General features: G+C 37.5%; 1 protein-coding gene across 5 annotated transcripts in view; it reads right to left on the bottom strand.

The window, feature by feature from the left end:
- LOC149576676 (uncharacterized) overlaps positions 1-19,049 on the bottom strand; it is a 407,004-nt gene that overhangs the window by 89,239 nt on the left and 298,716 nt on the right. For all 5 annotated transcript variants that reach the window (XM_089819021.1, XM_089819036.1, XM_089819029.1 and 2 more), the window contains 2 exons: positions 14,331-14,386; positions 14,119-14,214 (listed from right to left, as the gene is read on the bottom strand). In XM_089819021.1, coding sequence (XP_089675147.1) covers positions 14,119-14,214; positions 14,331-14,386 — 152 coding nt within the window. The remainder of the gene's footprint in view (positions 1-14,118; positions 14,215-14,330; positions 14,387-19,049) is intronic.

Raw genomic sequence — 19,049 nt, 5'->3', positions numbered from 1 at the left:
CTGTGCAGAAAAACTTAATTTTGGCATAGCAGGCCGAATGCAGACGAAGGTTTCAACAAATTATTGACGGACACCGTAGCATGGAAGAATTGTTGGTGGAGACTCGACAACAGGTGGAATTGGTGGAAGAAGCAAGGGAGGAGTTTCTGAACCTGCATACGCCGAGGAAAGAGAATCTAGACAGAAGAGGATTGACTTGCATGGCTTGAAGTGCCGAGGGAGCACGAGTGTGGAGTGAACTCTTTGTCTGAGATATACCTCTGGAACAGACAACTTCAGTTGATGAAAACCCTTCTTCACCAAATAGCACGACTGTCGGAAATAGAGTGAGTGTGCAGAACAACAGAACAACGCGAGTGTACAGAACAGCGCAGGAGTGCAAAACACCGCGGGAGTGTAGAACAGCGTAGGAGTACAAAATAGTGCAAGTACACAAAAAATCCCTCAACTTCGAATAGTAATGGCAGGGCCAAAAGAAAAGTTGCCAAAATTTGATGGTGATGGAGCAGCCGATTTGATCCGACATTGTAAAACATGTGAAACGATTTGGAGGGCAAATGGCATAACAAATACAAATGAATGGGTCCGGCAGTTTCCGGCCACCCTACAGGGTGTTGCAATTGATTGGTTGGCCAATGTAGATCCCTAGAAATTAACCACTTGGGACAACCTTAAGGATTTTACTGCCGAATTTCAATTGTTGCGCGATGACAACAAAATTGTAGTGGAGATATACAATACAAAATAGGGGAAGAATGAAACAATCTGAGTCTACGCCAAGAAGTTGAAGGACTTGATCAATAAAATGGAGAATAAGCCGGCTGATGGGCTACAGAAAAGATGGTTCATTGAAGGCCTACACTCGAAGTTGCGAAAGAAGATGAAAATCGTACTGCCATCGTCATATACTGAAGCATACAATCGGGCAATGAACTTGGAAAGTGAGTAGAAGACGAAAAAGAAGAAGAGTAACTCGTCTGATTTAGATGATGACGCACGCATCTTCAGAAGAAGAAAGCAGTGAGGATGAAAAGGACAGCAAGAAGGTCCGCACCCTTCAAAAAGATATGATTCGGATGATGAAAGAATTCAAGAACATGTAAAAGGAGACCAAGGGAAATGAGCTATGGTGCACTAAATGCAAGAAAGAAGGCCATACAAAGGGATCCTGTCCGAAGGACCAGTTTTGCGAGATTTGCCAGATCATGAGACATTCGACAAAGGAATGCCCATTCAATCTGAAAACACAAGGTCCTCAGCAAGTATTCCTCACACAGGAGGCTTCCGTGTCAGGAGGGAGTGGGAACACCAGTACGGAAGATGCCATGTTAGGAGGATACAGAAATAATCAGTGAGGACAAAACAACAACAATGGCATCAATAATAATGGCAGTAGAAGTCATTTTCAGTATGATACGAATGGACGGCCGATTGTTTAATGCCGCGCATGCAATTTGTGGGGCCACTTTGCTCGAGATTGTCCAATGGCAAACACTCCAAAATTATTATGCAGATGGTGTAGATCCGACAATCATGAAGATGCCAAGTGCCCGAAATCTGGAGTGAATCTGATCGCCGTTGGGACCGATGAAGAGGAGTTGCTGGCAATTGCACGAAAACAAGCAAAACTATACCCCGACCTGATGGAAGAAAAGAAGAGACTGGAGGAAGCGCGGACAAAAATTCAGAAAGCAACACAGAACATCGTACGACAAATATTACAAACTAAAGTATGAGTCAAAATAAACGATCTGCTGCTCACTATGCCTCAACTTTGCACAACACTCATGAACATTGATCCAACTACCAAGTTACCAATAGAACAAGGAAGAAAGAAGGTGGTGCAAGTGTGGAAGATCCGATGCTGCTAGCCCTCTCATCCAGACGGCATCCGGCAGTCGTCGAAATGGGAATTCTTGGGATTTTTTTGATGGACACGATTGTGGACGGAGGGTCCGATGTCAATGTGTTACCTGAAGACACCTGGAAAAGGTTGGGATAGCCGACGCTGTGGCCACCTACATTCCAATTATTAACAACAGACTAGCACAAGATCAAACCATTGGGAGTCCTCACAGCACAACCGGTGACGATTGGAACACAACCATTCCTGCTTGACTTCGTCGTGATCCCGTTGAAGAGGAGAGGGTACGATGCCATTCGGGGTTGGGGATGGCTCATTCCCTTTTTGCATATTCTTAAACTCTTTCATCACCCTGATCATATCCGTTTGGAGGGCTTGGACCTTCTTACTGCCCTTTTCATCACTACTACTATCCTCAGAAGATGATCTGCTTTTCTTCTTCTTTTTTGTCTTCTATTCACTCTCTAAGTCCATCACTCGATTATATGCTTCAGTGTACAACAATGGCGGTACAATCTTCATTTTCCTTTTTAACTCCGAGCATAGTCCTTCTATGAACCATCTCTTTTTTAGCCCGTCTGCTGGCTTACTTTCTATTTTATTTACTAATTCTTTTAGCTTTCTAGAATATACACAAACTGTTTCATTTTTTCCTTGTTTTGTGGTGTAGATTTTTGCTACTATCTCATTGTTGTCTCGTAGCAGTTGAAACTCTGTAATAAATTCGTTCTTTATGTTTTCCCATGTCATTAGCTTTGCCGGATCGGTGTCAAAAAACCAATCGATTGCTACACCTCGTAAGGTGGTTGGAAATAGCCTTGCCCATTCGTCTTGGTCTTTTTCTCCATTCGCCGTCCAAATTGTCTTTCAAGTTTTGCAATGTCTGATCGGGTCAGTTGTGCCATCCCCATCAAACTTCGGTAACTTTTCCTTTGGACCAGCCATTGGTACCCTTTCTTTCTTTTGTTGTGCTCTGTTTTCTGTACCTGCATTGTTCTGTACTCCCGTACCGCTCTGAACACCTATGTTACGGACACCTACATTCTCAAGTGGCGTGAAGGCTTCCTCAAGGACTTGGTTGTTTCGAACAAATTGTATTTGCTTGTCAGGTGTATCAGGGGCAAAGAATTCACCCCACACTTGTGCTCCATCGACACTCTGAGCCGCGTTGGTCCTTTCCCTTCCGTCTGGATTCCCCCTTAGCATATACTAGTTTGCCAATTCTTCCTTTGTTCCCTCGATCACCCTTTGCCTTTCTCAGGCTTCTTCTATCAACCTCTCTCTTGATCAATTTGGCGACTGCACTTCGTTCGTTAGTGCTCCCGTGGTACCGTGGTCACCTCCTATGCCACCATTGCCATACCCTTCGGCAAGTTGTTGGAGTTTGTGCCTCTAGTCGCTTTGCTATGTGCAGTTTAATACTTCTCGTGCCACACTTATGTCGTCATCTTCTGGATTCTTATTTCTATCTTTATTCAATGTGTTTGGCATTCATAGCACCCGATTCTTATAGGCAACGGCGCCAAATATTTACCGTACAAGGTATACGGTTTATTAATGCATTTAGACAATAGACAAGAACACGTAACATAGAAGTATTCCTTTTATTATTCCCATGTATATAAAAGATACTACAATATTCAATATGATTGATTGATGATGATCTAAAGTCCATTTCAGACGGTGTACATATTCCTTTCCGAAGGGGTGACTCAACCGTCACGCGCCTGTTCGGATACTATTCTACCCGTCACCTACAATATAGATTTTACCGACAACACAGTCTACAAAGAAGTAGTGTCGATAGTCAAGCTTCCTAGATTAGATAGTGTTAGTACGATGGCAAAGAGTTTGGTAAATGTATGCACAACCATGATGGTCCTATAGCTGTTGGGGTTCAAAATTGACCCGATCTTATGCATTGGATAGATAATGCATTGCGACGAAGAGTCAGGAAAGCTAGTGCAAACCACTCTATTAAAAAACAATGTGAGAAAAGAGCCCAAAATTGTAACACCAAGTTTGAAGAGCTCGACTTGGAACCTTCATTAGTCATCTTGCTAGTGTTCATGTATCTAACTACCTTATGGATGTTGGAGAATGTGAAAAGGTGGCAAATAGATGGAGGGGTCAGGTGGAGAGAAGGTTAGTCGGGGATCTCATAAAGTGGGAGGTGTGAGAAATAAGGGATCTGTGATCCAAGGTAGAGGTGGGAGGATGGCGAGGGAACATGGTGCGCTAGAAGAGATTGGAAACTCTAGAAGAGAGGCACAAAGGGATCTATAGTACAACATGAAGAACATCTATTGCTTGTTGCAATGAAAGTGGCGATAAGCAAGCCTCTATTGGACAAAAAGGTGAAGAAAGACGAGCAGTGGAAGGACATGAAATCCTTGTCAAACCATTGATTTATGGAGCAAGTATTCTAGTGCAAGGGGCTATAGGAAGGGAGGAGGTGGGATGGGATATGGAAAGGAGGGTGGACTCCCACAACATGGCCAAAAGAAAATCAAACATGGAGGGAGCATCCCCAAAATCAATGAACGAATACTGGGGGAGTTGTCTACGGTAGTGGAGGAAGAGGTCATCGTCAATGTCGGTAAAGCAAAAGGTGCGTGCGTGGGGAGCAACCTTGTGGGGGTGAGGGAAAGGTAAACCCTAAGGATAAGGCTAAGGAGAGCATGATCGGCTAGGGGAAGGTGAACTATGGTGAAGCGGTTAATGGAGGGGTTGGAGGCCCAAGAGAGAGCGTAGTCAACAACACTCATCTTGCCATACTGAGGCCAACAATTAAAAAGACCAGACCCAGACAAACAGGAAAGCTTGTTTACGATCACTAAATCCAAAGACTCACATAGCTGTAATAGATAGTGGTTGTATCTAGTGAGGGGTTCCCGAGTGTCCTCTGAAAAATGCTGCAAGCCCAAGGTGCCTAGATACTACTTAGTCGTATAGACCAAATCTGACCCATGATGGTGGAGAGGAGTATGGTCTCTGGTATGTGCATTAAAGTCACCTAGGATGATGATGTCACCCACAATAGAAAACTTGGTAACGTACTCTCATGTAGATCCTCAAAAGGATCACCGCTTTTTGTGTTATGAACTGCATGGTATGAAGAATACGACAGATAATAACACATTGCGATGAGGATGTCCCTAAAATGTAACATCATCTGATTGATGCGGATCCACATAAATTTGGCAAAGTTGTCAGAATAGATCAAGAAAGTTGTGCTAAAAAGGCAGTCGTTGATCAAACAATCAAACTCCCCTAGACCCCTTACCCCACCAAAGCACCTGAAATCATCTCTAAAAGAGGACAACACACTGATAACTTGAAATGCTTGGAAGAGAAAAGATGGGGCTCTCACAAGTCTTGGTGACAAAGGAGATTGTCGAGAAAACTAAGAGTATCTTGAAAAAAAAAATTAACAAGGACCATAAACCATTTTCATTCAAGTAGTTGACATGCAGGGAGCCATTGAGAGGCTCCACCATACCCAATCGTCATTGTGACTGTCATTTGGCCTTGATGACCGACCTCGATTCCTACCCTGACGAAGGAGAATTCCGAATAACAACCCTGAGGTTCTTGAAAACAACCCACTTTCCATTATGCCTAGCATCTACCACCGGTCAACAAGAATGCCTCAACTCTATTACTTGTAATATAGTGAGATCCTCATCCAGATAAATCTTTGTACAAAGAGGGGAAAGATCCTTCCTTTCCCTAGAAACCTGCAAATAGTCAACAAGTGTGAGAAACCTGAGGAAGAGAGTGCCATTGTGCCCAATCCAAGCTTTCTCAAGTGTAGTATCTGTGAGTCCCAGTTGATCACTAAGAAAGGAATAGCCTATAGGGAGAGGATCAAAGAGATTCAAGAGAAAGAGGGAGGAAGGCCTCAAACTCACAAGCTGACTTCACAAACCCATTGAATGCACTCTTCAACCAACTTGGCTTGGACAAGGTCCTCAACCCTTGAGAGTGGAAAAAAGATGGAGTTACTGCAAATAGAGGCCAAGGATTTTATCTATTGTTCGGTTTCAAATACTAGGGAGAACTTTTTGCTCACTAATATGGCCTATTGGTCTTAAATCTCAAAAACCTGCTCTTTGCTAGCATCAACCAGCTACATGAGATCGATCAGAGCTGCTTCCCAACGAAGAGGGAAAACCCATGACCTGGAATTTCAGCTCGGCAACCATTGAAGACAGAAAAAGGACCATATCTTTCAGCTATAGGTTTTCAGCTTCAAGTTTGGCCATGCAGTCCACCAGCCCCTGGTAGGTGGTAGATTGATTTCTCCACCTTGAAATGTCTCAATATACTTTAATGAAGATAAACACCCACTACAACACAAGAATATGCAAAAGAAAATAGGCATTTCAGTCTATAATGAAGGATGCCAAACATAAAGATCAACCTGTAGTTGTTAGAGCATCAATATAAGAGACTGTAGATGATAGCTATAAATGTTATTTATAAGTACATGTTATGTATAAATACTATAGTGTTTCACTATAGCATTTACTCTTCATGCCACTACAGTAGTAAACACAAATAGTGATTTGCAAATGATTAATTCGTAATCTTCAACATTCTTCAAATCTGCAAACATATAATCTTGAAACTCTTGAATAATCTTTGTATTTCTTCACCAATATGCACCCATTTCGGAAGAAAATCTTCAATGGAATATTTCACCACCTTAGAAAGCAATAATAATGAAGATTACACAATCTCTAATGCCCTTGTACAACTAAAAACCCTTGTTCTCAAGTTCCAATCCCAAACACCAAATAACAATGACAAATAATCATTCAATAATAAGTTTGAATTGCCAATGATGCCTTTATATACTTTTCAACAAGAGGCTGATCCACTTCGGCATTTAAAATCATTAAATTGTATGCTTTTGTTGCCTTCAAAGTTGACTTATTAATACATTTAATTTTGCTCAATATGGATGCCCAAGAAAAATTCTCATTAAAAGCCTTTTTAATATAATTTAAATGATATAGCATGTCCTCCAATTGACGTTATAAATTACATTAATAGTTGTCCCATAAATTATAATCAATTAATGCACTTTTAAGTCACTTAAATGGAGGGCCATTGCCAAATTGTGCATAAAATGACTATATAACTTTATAATTCACCGTTAATGATCAATTTAATATAACTCACACCAATATCATTATTTTACCAAGTCAACTGAAAAATAGGATGATCCTTGCATATACCATTTATCGAGATACCTTGCCAAAAATTGTAACTTTGCAAAAATGACTTATTGTTAAAATCCCTCAATATTTGATCAATGCAATGGTGTAAGGGATCAACACTACAATCATAATTTGTTCAAGCACTTTGCTATAATTAGTAATCTTGACTTTATGAAATAATCACTTACTATAAATAGTAAGTGTGTCCAAATTAAAACCAAAGGAAGAGCAATCCTGAGCACTTCTGTACTCCAAATGGAAAAAAAAATCTCCTTCCTTGCCAACGGGGACACTCTAACCATTAGCCTTAGCTTATGAGGGCCAATGATAGGCTAAGCAAATTACAAAGCATATCATCCCGAATAGGGGACAATACATTCAACCCTTCCTGAAATTGGTTGTCGCTAAACAATCTCATAAACAAAACAACACACTAGTGCACTTGGATCCCAAGGGAAAACCATGGAATATCCTTGCTGATACCAATTAAGTCTTGTAACTCCATGTAATATGCCCCCAAGTTTTAATAATGTGAGTTAATTAAATTAATTAATTGGGTGGTCCCAAAAAATTAAAAATTAATTTAGAGGACTAATTAATTAATTTAGTTCTAAAATAAAAGGAGGGCCCAAATGAGAATACAATAATGTCTGCCTATGACCTATTGTATATTTCTAGATGCTTCTTGGAGTCCGCATTGTAAATTTCATAGAATGTATTTGAACTTATCTTTGTATTTCTGAAAGTTAGAGGTTGAAGGTGGTCTGTATGTAGTTTCTTAGGTGCAAGACCCTCCCCATTGTTTATTCATAGCTTTGGTGGTTAACAGCCACCCTAGTCTGCCATTGGAGATATTGTTTCAGATATTTCACCTTGTACTTCAATGCCAAATTTGTGATGTCTATTGATGAAGACAAGTTGTGAATGAAGATCTAATCTGATAATGCAGTCTCAAATTGGTAGTCATTTCATAATTGTCAACTCATAGGTGATATCCATTAGGCATCAAATTCGACAGACAAGATAATTTATTTTGCGCAGACTGCATGGAAGCAGGAGCATACTAATCATATGAAGAACTTGTTGTGTGACGGAGTTAAGAGGAAATCACCTTATGAATAAATACATTCTGTGTGATTGTACATAGTAGCTAGAGTAACTGTATAGATGCAATAATATCACCGTATAGGTGACTATACCATAGCATACTGTATGAAGGTGTGACAAGGGTGACACCATATGGGCAAAGGATACCATATTGGAGTGGATAGAATTCTACATTATCATATAGACATAAGTGTCAACAACGAAAGGAGGTGGGCCCACAAAAATAAACACCATTCAATTTAAGGAAATTATTGTATGGGCAAAAGACACAAGAGGAAAGTCGTATGGGGTGTATTGCCAATGGTAGTATTACCTTGGTTCATACTAATGAATTAATACCCGACTAAAAAAATAGTTCATATGGTCTTTCTTTTATGATGCTTTTATTCATTATCACTTATAGTACGAGGATGGTATTCCTTCAATCTTTAGATAGAACTAATCTCCACATATATGTTGTATGAATTGAATCTACAATATAGGAACCTTTGCAATGATAGGTCCAATGATTATCTATCCACTTCAATGCAGTTGCTTATTGGATCTAATAGACTGCCCGTATAGATTCTCTTCATTTCCTTATTTGTATCCTTTTATTAATGGTCATTTAATCTGAATATCTACCTTGAATATGATAGGCATTTATAATTGTAAACTTTAACTACTATTTGATCCAGTGCTGATTGTGTCTTACAGTGACCTCTATTTTAAATCCTTTGACTGATGACCATCTTATTTCTTGTTGCATCAACCTTCTCCCCTAATGGGTCATTCATACGTCTCACACAAAGTCGAATGCTTGCGCACAAGGATTGTCTTCCTTATTCGTTTTCCCTCCTTGCTGATAGTTACAATGTCTTATTCGACTGTCTATGTAGAGCTGGAAATGACCTATACATGTTTTGAATATTGGTTGGAAGCTATTTCGAAATCTCTTATTTTATCTTCTATTCCTCATCACAATTCCTTCATAGTTCGATCCTTTTCCACATTATGATCCAAGTATATATAATATTTCATCCTCCGCTTATATTTTGGTATCTCCCAACAAAGCTCTTCCTAATATCTCTCCATTGTAGTTGTTGCAAAGTGTTGATGACGCTGAATAGAAGAATAAATATAATTTTCTTTTCATCACGCTACTTTAGTCAATACAAAGGATGATGATAAATTATCCAAGTTTTTTTTTTTGTTCAAGAGTTGAATCACCGATTGGATTCTATTATGCTCTACTCAATATTGTGATTTCTTCATTTCTCTTCAATGTTCAAAACTTCCTCCTTTTGCGCTTCTGCCGATGTGCTTCTTGTATTCTAGCAAACCCAACCTCCAAAGTATGGGCATTTGTTCAATTTGGCTAATATTCATTCCAATGTGTAATAACCCCTATCTGGTTATAGCTTAGATAAACACTAATTCCCTTTACCAATCAGAGATTTGTCATTTAATCAAACACTTGGCAAGCACTCAAATAATTAAAGTCTGGCAATTTTCTAAATAGTCTTGATGATTGAATTGCAAACTATCCTTCGTGGCACATAACAATGAAATACTGAACTACTTATCACACTCTAAATTTATCTTGCAAACATGTAGAACGAATCTTTGGCTGAGATAGAATGGTAAATGAAAATTAAGCCACCAATGCCAATTTAGCAAATCAGATGGATTGACAAGATAATCTTCAGCTGTTTATTATTTTACCAAACGAACTCTAGGGATGATACAATTCACAAAAAGTTGGCCCTATTTAGATAGATAAAGAACTTCCAGAAATTTCCAGAATTTTACTTGCCAAATTTGAATTAACAATGTTTGCAAAATCTAAATCCAATTGAACCTCATTGTAATTTGGATGTCTTTGACATAGCTGATATGGAAATGTAGAACTCCAAACTGGAAAGTTGCAGGGCTAGGACAATTGACAGCCTCCTCCAATGCAAAAACAATGCCCAGCCAATGTAAATTTACCACCAGTCCTTAATATGTTTGCCAAACAATAATGTGGCACAACATGGAATGTGTATTGCAGACCTGGAGATCAAATCATGAGCCTTAAATGAAATATCAGAGCAAAGATGAGTTGACGGCAGGCTCCCAGTCCAAATCGCAGCTTTGGTAATGATTTGTAGGGGCTTCAAATGTGGACACCAGATCTGGAAATTACCCACACAGACCTCTGGAAATGTATAACAGGCCTGTCCAAGATGAAATGCAGCTCTCCAAAAATCAGCCACTGCTTAAGTAGAAGCGCCAGACTTTGGCAAACCAAATTATGACTCCCAATTTGAATCACAGTTCTCAGAAGTTCACCGCTTCTTTCAATAAATCTCAGGAATAATCCTCTCCTTTGACACAGTATGAACAATAGGAGGAAAATAGACAGATTGTTTACTTCAGCACAATTTGCAATAGAATTTATCAAAATAACCATTATACTTCAGCAAGGGCACCCAATTCAGAAAACTCAGAAAAAGCCACAAAGGCAACAAAAACAAATAAATATCCAAGCATGCTTTTCTCAACAAATGGGCTTGTATTTATAACCTCCAAATTCCCTTTTGTTGCCAAAATGAAACTTCACTCAAGAAGCTTCACCACACAACATTAATTAGAAACTTCCTCTAAATTCTTTCACTTGACTTGGCTTAACTAATTAATAAATGACACTTTCTAATGATAACTCAACTCCCAACTTAAGTGAAATTATAAAGTTAACTTATAACTTTATAATAAGCCATTTAATAATTGATAATAATTTGGCCACTAAAGATATAATAACTCCCAAAATACTCATCATTTAAATATGTCGTTTGAAATAGGAGTCATACCTATTCTTTCTCCATGTGACCAAATGCACTTTCCAAAAATAGAAAGCGTCCATTTCGATCAACACCAACTTACCACAAATAGTAAGTACACAAAACTAAGTCCAAACGAAGTCCGATTTGAGCCAAACGAAGGCCAACCTATAGCTTACTGAAATGTGGAGAAGATAAAGACCCTCCCAAGCCAAGCCTCTGCCACAGAAGACCCTCTATACACAATAATTAGCTTACGAGGATCGCAATAATAGTCTAATCCCTAAAACTCAGATGCCGACAAAATTGGCGACATTACACAATGCCATTTGAAGCGAATTCCATTCAATCACTCAATCCAAGTAATTTTATATTTTCTCTAAACCAATCACCCAATTGCATGATGTGTCATTTGGCGAACTATATCCTTGTTTATTGGCCATCTTAACCTTTGATTCAACATCTTGTTATATGATGTATCCATCTGGGATATAATGTCCTCTACAATAATTGTCTAGTCTTCTCTATAGCCCTGCAACTTTCCCTATTCATGATGCCTCGTAGGATTCTTCTTAACAATTATTGGGGTGCTTATAACTCTATTGTTTTCTCTGAGTATACTTGCCACAATGTCCACTATTCTCTGACCAGCTTCCCCATGATTGACAACATTTGTTATTTCCATCCCCTCCCTTGATTCTATTTTTACACTTGCAGCCTAGCTCTGATACCATGTTAGTTTTGAAGGATCATTTTCTGCAAATGTAATAACACTATCATTATTTCTGTGTGTTCCAAATGCAAATTTGAATGTTATATAAATATGCATAGAAGAGACATGTCCCTGTGGTAATTTATAAGTTAATTATTAATTAGACAATATTAACAGTAATATATATATATATATATATATATATATATATATATATATATATTACTGTTAATATTGTCTAATTGATAATTATATATATGATGGTTTGTCTGATTAATGATTAACCAATAACCATAGAAGGATTATCTCTAGGTCAATTCAATCCGACTGAAGCTACACCATTAACACTAATGTGGCATTTTTCATTGCAGGAAGCATACTGCAGAGAGTACCCAATACAAGAAACGTGTCCCAGTACCCGATATGCATCCCAAAGGTCAAGGTACAAGTAATCATAGTTGGCATAATTGCAGATTACTCGACGATTAGCAACTAATTACTGGTTTTTCCAGCATGAGTAAAAGTCAGAAAAATTGCAACTCACTAATTAAAAAAAGTCCACGATTTTTTTGGTTTAGTGGTAGATTGATCGCTGAGTTTTTCAGCGATTATTTACCAACAACTCATAAGCTTATGATGATAATGCACAATTTATGATGATAATGCAACTGGTGAATACTCACTATGCATTATCATCATAAGATGATAATCGCCGATTTGCACAAGTATTCACTTGTTTCATTATCAGCATTTGGAGGCCAAAAAAGGTTAAACTCTACTTGTTTCTTTTGTGTTCTCTTTAATTAACTCATTACGTGCATCTTCTCATTGAATTTTGCAAAAAAATGTATTTTTAATCAAATTTAAGCGGTTTTTTAGGTTCCCGAGTTAATTGGCTGATTTTTTTCAGAATAAACTTTTGAGAGCTTGCGAGTAGTTACCGAGTCTGAGTTTTCCAACTATGTACGTACTCATGGAACTATGCCTTTTATATATTTCCCATGAAGTTCAAACATCATGAGACTTCGCTCTCAAGCCATATTAAACCACTTACAACATATGCTTTTGTTTTAAGTTGACCATTTGGAATTAATTTAATTGTTCCTTGGTTTTGGTGCCCCAATCTAATGGCAGATTTATTGCTCATTAATTAACACTTTGGCCCACTTACTTTATAACATTATAATAAGATTTTATAACATATTATTAATAGAGTATAACTCTATTAATAACTTAATCACATGGACCCAAGCCATTAAACCACCCCCAAGAAGTCAACTAAAACCCAACGAATCCACTACAAATGACAAACGTCTAGGTGGCTTGCCAAAAGTGGTAACTCCTCAACATTGACTTACTATCAATAGTAAGTCCTTAAATTAGCTGCTCTAGTCAACAATACCTAATCTCAACACTACCACTGACATGTTCAAGTGCCCTGCTAATAATAGAAATCCCGACTTTCCTGAAATAGACACTTACTCTAAATAGTAAGTGTTCCAAACTGATTCAAATAACAAGCAATCCTGAACACTCCTACACTCTAAATGAGAATTGGCCTCAGGTTCTGCCAACTAAGACCCCCTAACCATTTGACTTAGCCTACGAAGGCCACTGATAAGCTAATTCACACTACAAACCAAGGAGAGCCAAAATGAGGACATTACAATAAAGTTAGTTTGATGAATATAACAGGTGCTTCCCTGAGTTGAGTATTGTAGAAGAATATAAAAGGCACTTCTGTGAGTTGAGTTCATTGCAGGTCCGAATACCATGATTTCATCAGGTAACAAAAGTTGCCTCTAATTATATAATGATGGGAACAGAAACTAAATTTACATGCAAGCTTATAACCCATTTCAAGAATTTCATGCAGATTAAGGAACTTTGTAAAACCATTTGAAATCTCAGACACAAGATATTATGTGGCATTGTCTTTAGAAAATATAACTTCTTAAAATATAACTTTGATAATCCACTGTAATTCAACAATGGACCATGTTTAAGTATTTAACAGATACCTTACTTATCAGATACAAGAATTCAGAAAACTTAAAAAACAAGAAAAGCACAGGAAGGTAAAAACAAAATTAAGGTGATAAATTGCAATGCCTGCCACATCTCTCTACTATATTGGAAAACAATTGCAATCAAACATGTGACCAAAATAAATTATTGTCAAAAGACATTTGAGTATCCTGTTGCAACTCTACAATCTATCCTAGGTAGCAATTACCTTACCCGTCAGATACACAAACTAAACAAACATTGAAAATAAGGGAATCAGAACAATGAAAAACATAGTGATATATAAAACAGTAAGCCACATCTCCCTGCTCTATAACAGAATGCTAGCAATTAAGCATTTGGAAACAATGCAAAGAAGTGCAATGCGGAAACAAATACCTTTCAATAATAGCTTCAATAATTGTTCCAATTGTCTCAGTATGAATTAAGTTCTGAAATCCTTCAATTAATTCCCAGAATTGCAGCAATGCAGCTCTACATAAGACAACCTAGAGATCATTAAGACCTGCCTTTCCCAAAACGCTTAACATTTATCCACAATAACTACTGAATAACTCAAATAACAAAAACCAATAATGCCAGAATGTAACCTTGCATTAGTTTTAATCTTCAACTCCTTAAGATTGACACCCTCTGTATGAATACGCTGCAGGAAACACACTTCAGCTTATGTATCAGTAATAGCATATGCCAAAATTGCCTAAAACTATTAAGGTGCAAACATGTTAATTATCATCATAAGCTGTGCATTATCGAGGAAATCATTAAGATTATGCAAATCATAGAGCAGAAACTTAGAACAACAAAGAACTCAACAAGTTGATTTTGACTTAGTCTTGCAAATTATGTTCAGCACATTTATTAGATATAATAAAAATTGCTTTTGATGGTTTTTTCTTTTACCTTTCAAACTTCAAGTGTATTTCTGTACTTTTCCTGGATCTTTTAGCACACTCATCTACCATTATGCATGCAATCTCTTAACATTCTGATGTAAGTTTTATAGTTTCCAGCTAACAACACCACCATTACCAGGTAAATGCCTTTATTAAAGGTACATATAAGGATTTAAATAAAACTAACAAGCTCATCCATTTCGTAATGAGGTGCACAACATCTTACTCATATGTACGGATGACTGTCTTATTGAGGATGCAGCATCTCCATTTCCTTCCCGATTGAACATTTGCATATAGCTCAAATGATGTGAAGAAATATGGAAATCTGTATGAGAAACTAACAAATTAATAGGCAACAGATAAGGAATGTCTAGAGCTAAGGGCTGTCTAGTCGCCCATCTCAATTACAAAATCATAAAAGAGACCTTATGGTGAGCAAACTGGCACAAAGATGGGTCCTCCTATGAATAGATCAAAAGCATTCTAACGGACTAAAACCCACTAGAAAAAAGAATTAGGAACAACCTAAGTTGCTGAATTGAAATTGTGCACATTGATGTGTATGGTTCACCGGAACGACAAGTGGGGGGATTTTTTATGCCCATACAAAACTTATTAAAAACTAGATATTTAGATGTTCACAGCATACGAAAACACAACACGAGGTCAAAAATTCACATGTAAAATAAAATTTACAACCTAATTTGTGAATTTGAAGAGGGTGTAAGTCAGACCCAATGAAACAAGGAGATCAGAGTTCTATGGAGCATTTAAAATCAGTGAATTTGAGAAATTACTTTCTTTTGAATTTAAATCAATTTCAATAAGGTGGAGAAGGCTTAAGTAATACCAATTAGATTGGGAGTAGAATAAAGAATAGTGATTTATCATTTATTGACATATTACATGATTGACTGTTTCCAACTTGATTCACATATGTTTCAAAGCATCAAAATAAAATATCATTTAAATTGTTAATTTATTTTAATGACTTGTTCTTCAAATAGGACCCTAATGAGATGATTTCCATGTTATTTCTTATGCATATCTTTATGGAAGTTGATAATGTATGAACAAGTAAAGTGATGAGTGAGTCTACGCTTTCACATATTTCCCATTCGATTAATCATTTGGTATGAAAGCATATGATTGCTAACAAGTGTGATAGTATGATGGTGATGTGATACTAAACGTAGTATCTAACATGGTCATGAAAGTAATCTGAGTCATTTCTATTGCAGACTAGATGCATCCAAGTTCAACAAATTGACACAGATGAACTACAAGTACAACAGAATATTCTAGGATTTCAAAAACAGGATGTGGTTTCCTATTGAGAAGAGAAAACCCCAAAAATCTTTTAGATGCACAAACTCTGGCAATACAGATTGAAGATGATTTTCTGCTGTACCTAAAAAGACCTGGAAAGATCCAAATCATGCTAGAGAATGTTCTTCCTCAGAACTGACTACTTCAGGTATGACTAATCCAATGGTGCAAAAGCTAGCAAACAAAATCTCGCAACGTACATATGCTGTTCCATACAAGGACATACCCAAAAGGACGCATCCTAATGCTGCACACAATTATGCTGCGACAAATCAAGCATGATTACATCCAGCACCAGAGAGGCTTGCCCTTGAAGTTTCTCCACCTAATGCAGCATTGGGGTATTATGATATGGATCAAAGTGCTCCTCCCTTGAAAAAATATTAGGCAGAGGATATTGCTGCCCTCTATCAAGAAGGAGAGGCAGCTGGCGACCCTACAATCGGGTATGTGCACTATGAGGATTCTGCAGAAGCAGAAGATTTACATGGTGAAGACTTTGTTGTGTTCAACTCATCCTAAAATCAGCTTGATCTAACCAACGATGATGGATCCAAGGCAAAAGACATTCCTCAGAAACCAGTAACCTCTGAATCAAATGCACTAAACAACTGATAATTGAGCCCAACTCCTGCAGGCTGGCAGGAAACCATTCTGATACCACTATAAAGACCTTGATTTATCCTCTTCCTAAATGATGATAAATTGAACATGCTTTTTTCATGAGTTCTTGCATTTTTCTGAATTTTTGGTATTTTGGGAAACATTTGTTTTTTGTTTTTGTTTTTTGGAAGTAAGTTTATTGCTTAGTTAAATTGCTCAGAGGAAATGCAGAGTATAACAATTGACCAAGAGAATCTACTACGCAATTTTATTGATTCTAGATAATTGAAAGTTACAAACAATACATAATGGTACCTTGTCTTTGCTTTAGAACAACCACTAAATGCATACATGCTCTCCTTCCATGCTGATCGCTGCCTTAATTGGTAGATAATGGCAGCCCGTCTAAAAGTTGATCTCCAACCGCAAAACGCAAGTTATAGCTGACATCCGCAGCCCTGAATGCACATGTAGGTAAGAGAGAGATGGAGAAGCAGGCTTCCAACAAAGGCACAAACCCATGAAACAGTGATCGCAAATCTAAAACTATGAATCGCACGTCCAAGAAAATGCTACTAGGGTATAGAAACTTGGTCACATGCCCTGCACTATAATTGTCCAACCCTTGATTAAATCACAGCCTCTAAATATGCAGGCCTAGGTTTGCAATTTGTGTATTGCCACTTGATCAATGATAGTGGCTTGTAAATTTCGACACCCTATCCAAAATAAATTGCAGGTAATTTGATTTGCACTATTTTCCTCCAATGCCAGTAGAAATTCTTCAGTAGCAGACCTCTTCTTAGACATAGTGAAATAGTAGGAGGAATTGGCAAATTGTATACCTCAACACAATTTGCAATGATAATCTCATGACAATTCACAGAACTCAGGAACCCTCAGCCCGATAATAAAAGCAAAATAATAATATTCAAGGATAGTTTCTTCTCAAAATGAAAGCAATATATATAAATCCCTTGTGCAATCTAACTTCTTCATTACAACTTTCACTAAAAACATTAGTAATATAAAGTACAATTACTTTATTATATAAAGTAAATTAATAATTATAAGTGCATTTAATTATTATAAAGTCTCATCATAAGCAATAAATGTAACTCCAAATAAGAAATCCTCTTCTGAGCCCTAAACTTCATGAATGACAATCACCTTTTCTAGAAGGAAATCAAATCCCTTGCAGTATAAATTCCTGTTATGAACAGAAAATTGGAGGATGGCTTAGTTTGCAATTATCCTCTCCTTGCATCCCATGTTCTTGTTCATGCAAGACCGAGCTTTTGGAAACAACTAACTCACATCAGGATCTCTTCAAATAATTGCATTAACCTATTGGGCAGAATGGAGTTGTTACTAGTTGATGGCAGACCTCTTGAGAGTGCTCAATAAGTATAGCAACTAGTTGGTTAACCTCTAATAGTTATTAGAAGTGCTTAGGAATTAATTGCAGATCTAATCTGTGATTTCGAAAGATTGATCCAACCCAAAATATTCAAAGAACATTTTTACACACTTTATGGAGAGGGATGGTTGTGCTCCTAATGTGGGTCACTTACAATACCTTGATCAAGTAACACTGCAAAGAAGGGAAATTATAAAATGCCTCTAGGTTTCTCTTTCAAACGGTGGAGATGGTTGGTTTAAGAAATGTTGTTTCTTACAACATGCTAAATTGCTAATAAATGAGCTTTGCAAGTTTATAAGATTCGACTGCTTTAATGTCCATGGACAAATAATTAAATTACAGAGAGGAACAACCTTCTAAAGCTTCTTTGAATGTTAAGTCATCACAAGATGTCTCTCCATGTTATCTTCAACTCAAGGTTGTCCAGAGAGAAGCATTGATATGACTGTTTTGAATAGAGACTTCATCTCTGCAACAACACTTGACAACATTTGAAGTGAAACATAATGAACTGACTTGGAAGGCCCTTAGCAAACCAACACTCTGGCCGCCAACCTTTCACTTGGTAGGAGTTAACCAGCATGGCATAAAACCAATTGGGACACTTATGACCCATAAAGTATTTATTGGGAGCCAACAATTATTCCTTGACTTTGTGGTCATCTCCTTGGAAAATATGGGGTACAATGCCCTCCTTGGCAGAGGATGACACATCACGATGAAGGCCAACCATAGCTGTAGAAAGAACACTCCCTCCATGGAGAGCAAAGGGAAGAAATATATCATTGACTTTCTGAAACCAAATAGTGAGTGGAGTTGTCATTGGATTACAAATCCAATGAAGGGGAGTACACTGAGGAAGGAAGAATGGAAGCTGATGATGAAGGAATATTGAAGCTTGGTAATCACTCAAAAGATAAGACTACCTCACTAAACTATGAAGACTATGAACATGCTAGAGATTATGAAGATTGAAGTGGTTGATACTTATACTTTCCCTCCAAAGTACAGACAATACAAGGAAGGTGAGGCAAGGGTAGATGATACCTTGTCTC

Source organism: Cupressus sempervirens, chromosome 1 (assembly GCF_028749045.1).
Source record: "Cupressus sempervirens isolate cs-2001-9-10 chromosome 1, ASM2874904v1, whole genome shotgun sequence".
Lineage (NCBI taxonomy): Eukaryota > Viridiplantae > Streptophyta > Pinopsida > Cupressales > Cupressaceae > Cupressus > Cupressus sempervirens.
Note: the sequence above shows the minus strand (reverse complement) of the source record. Positions and strands in the feature narration are given on the sequence as shown.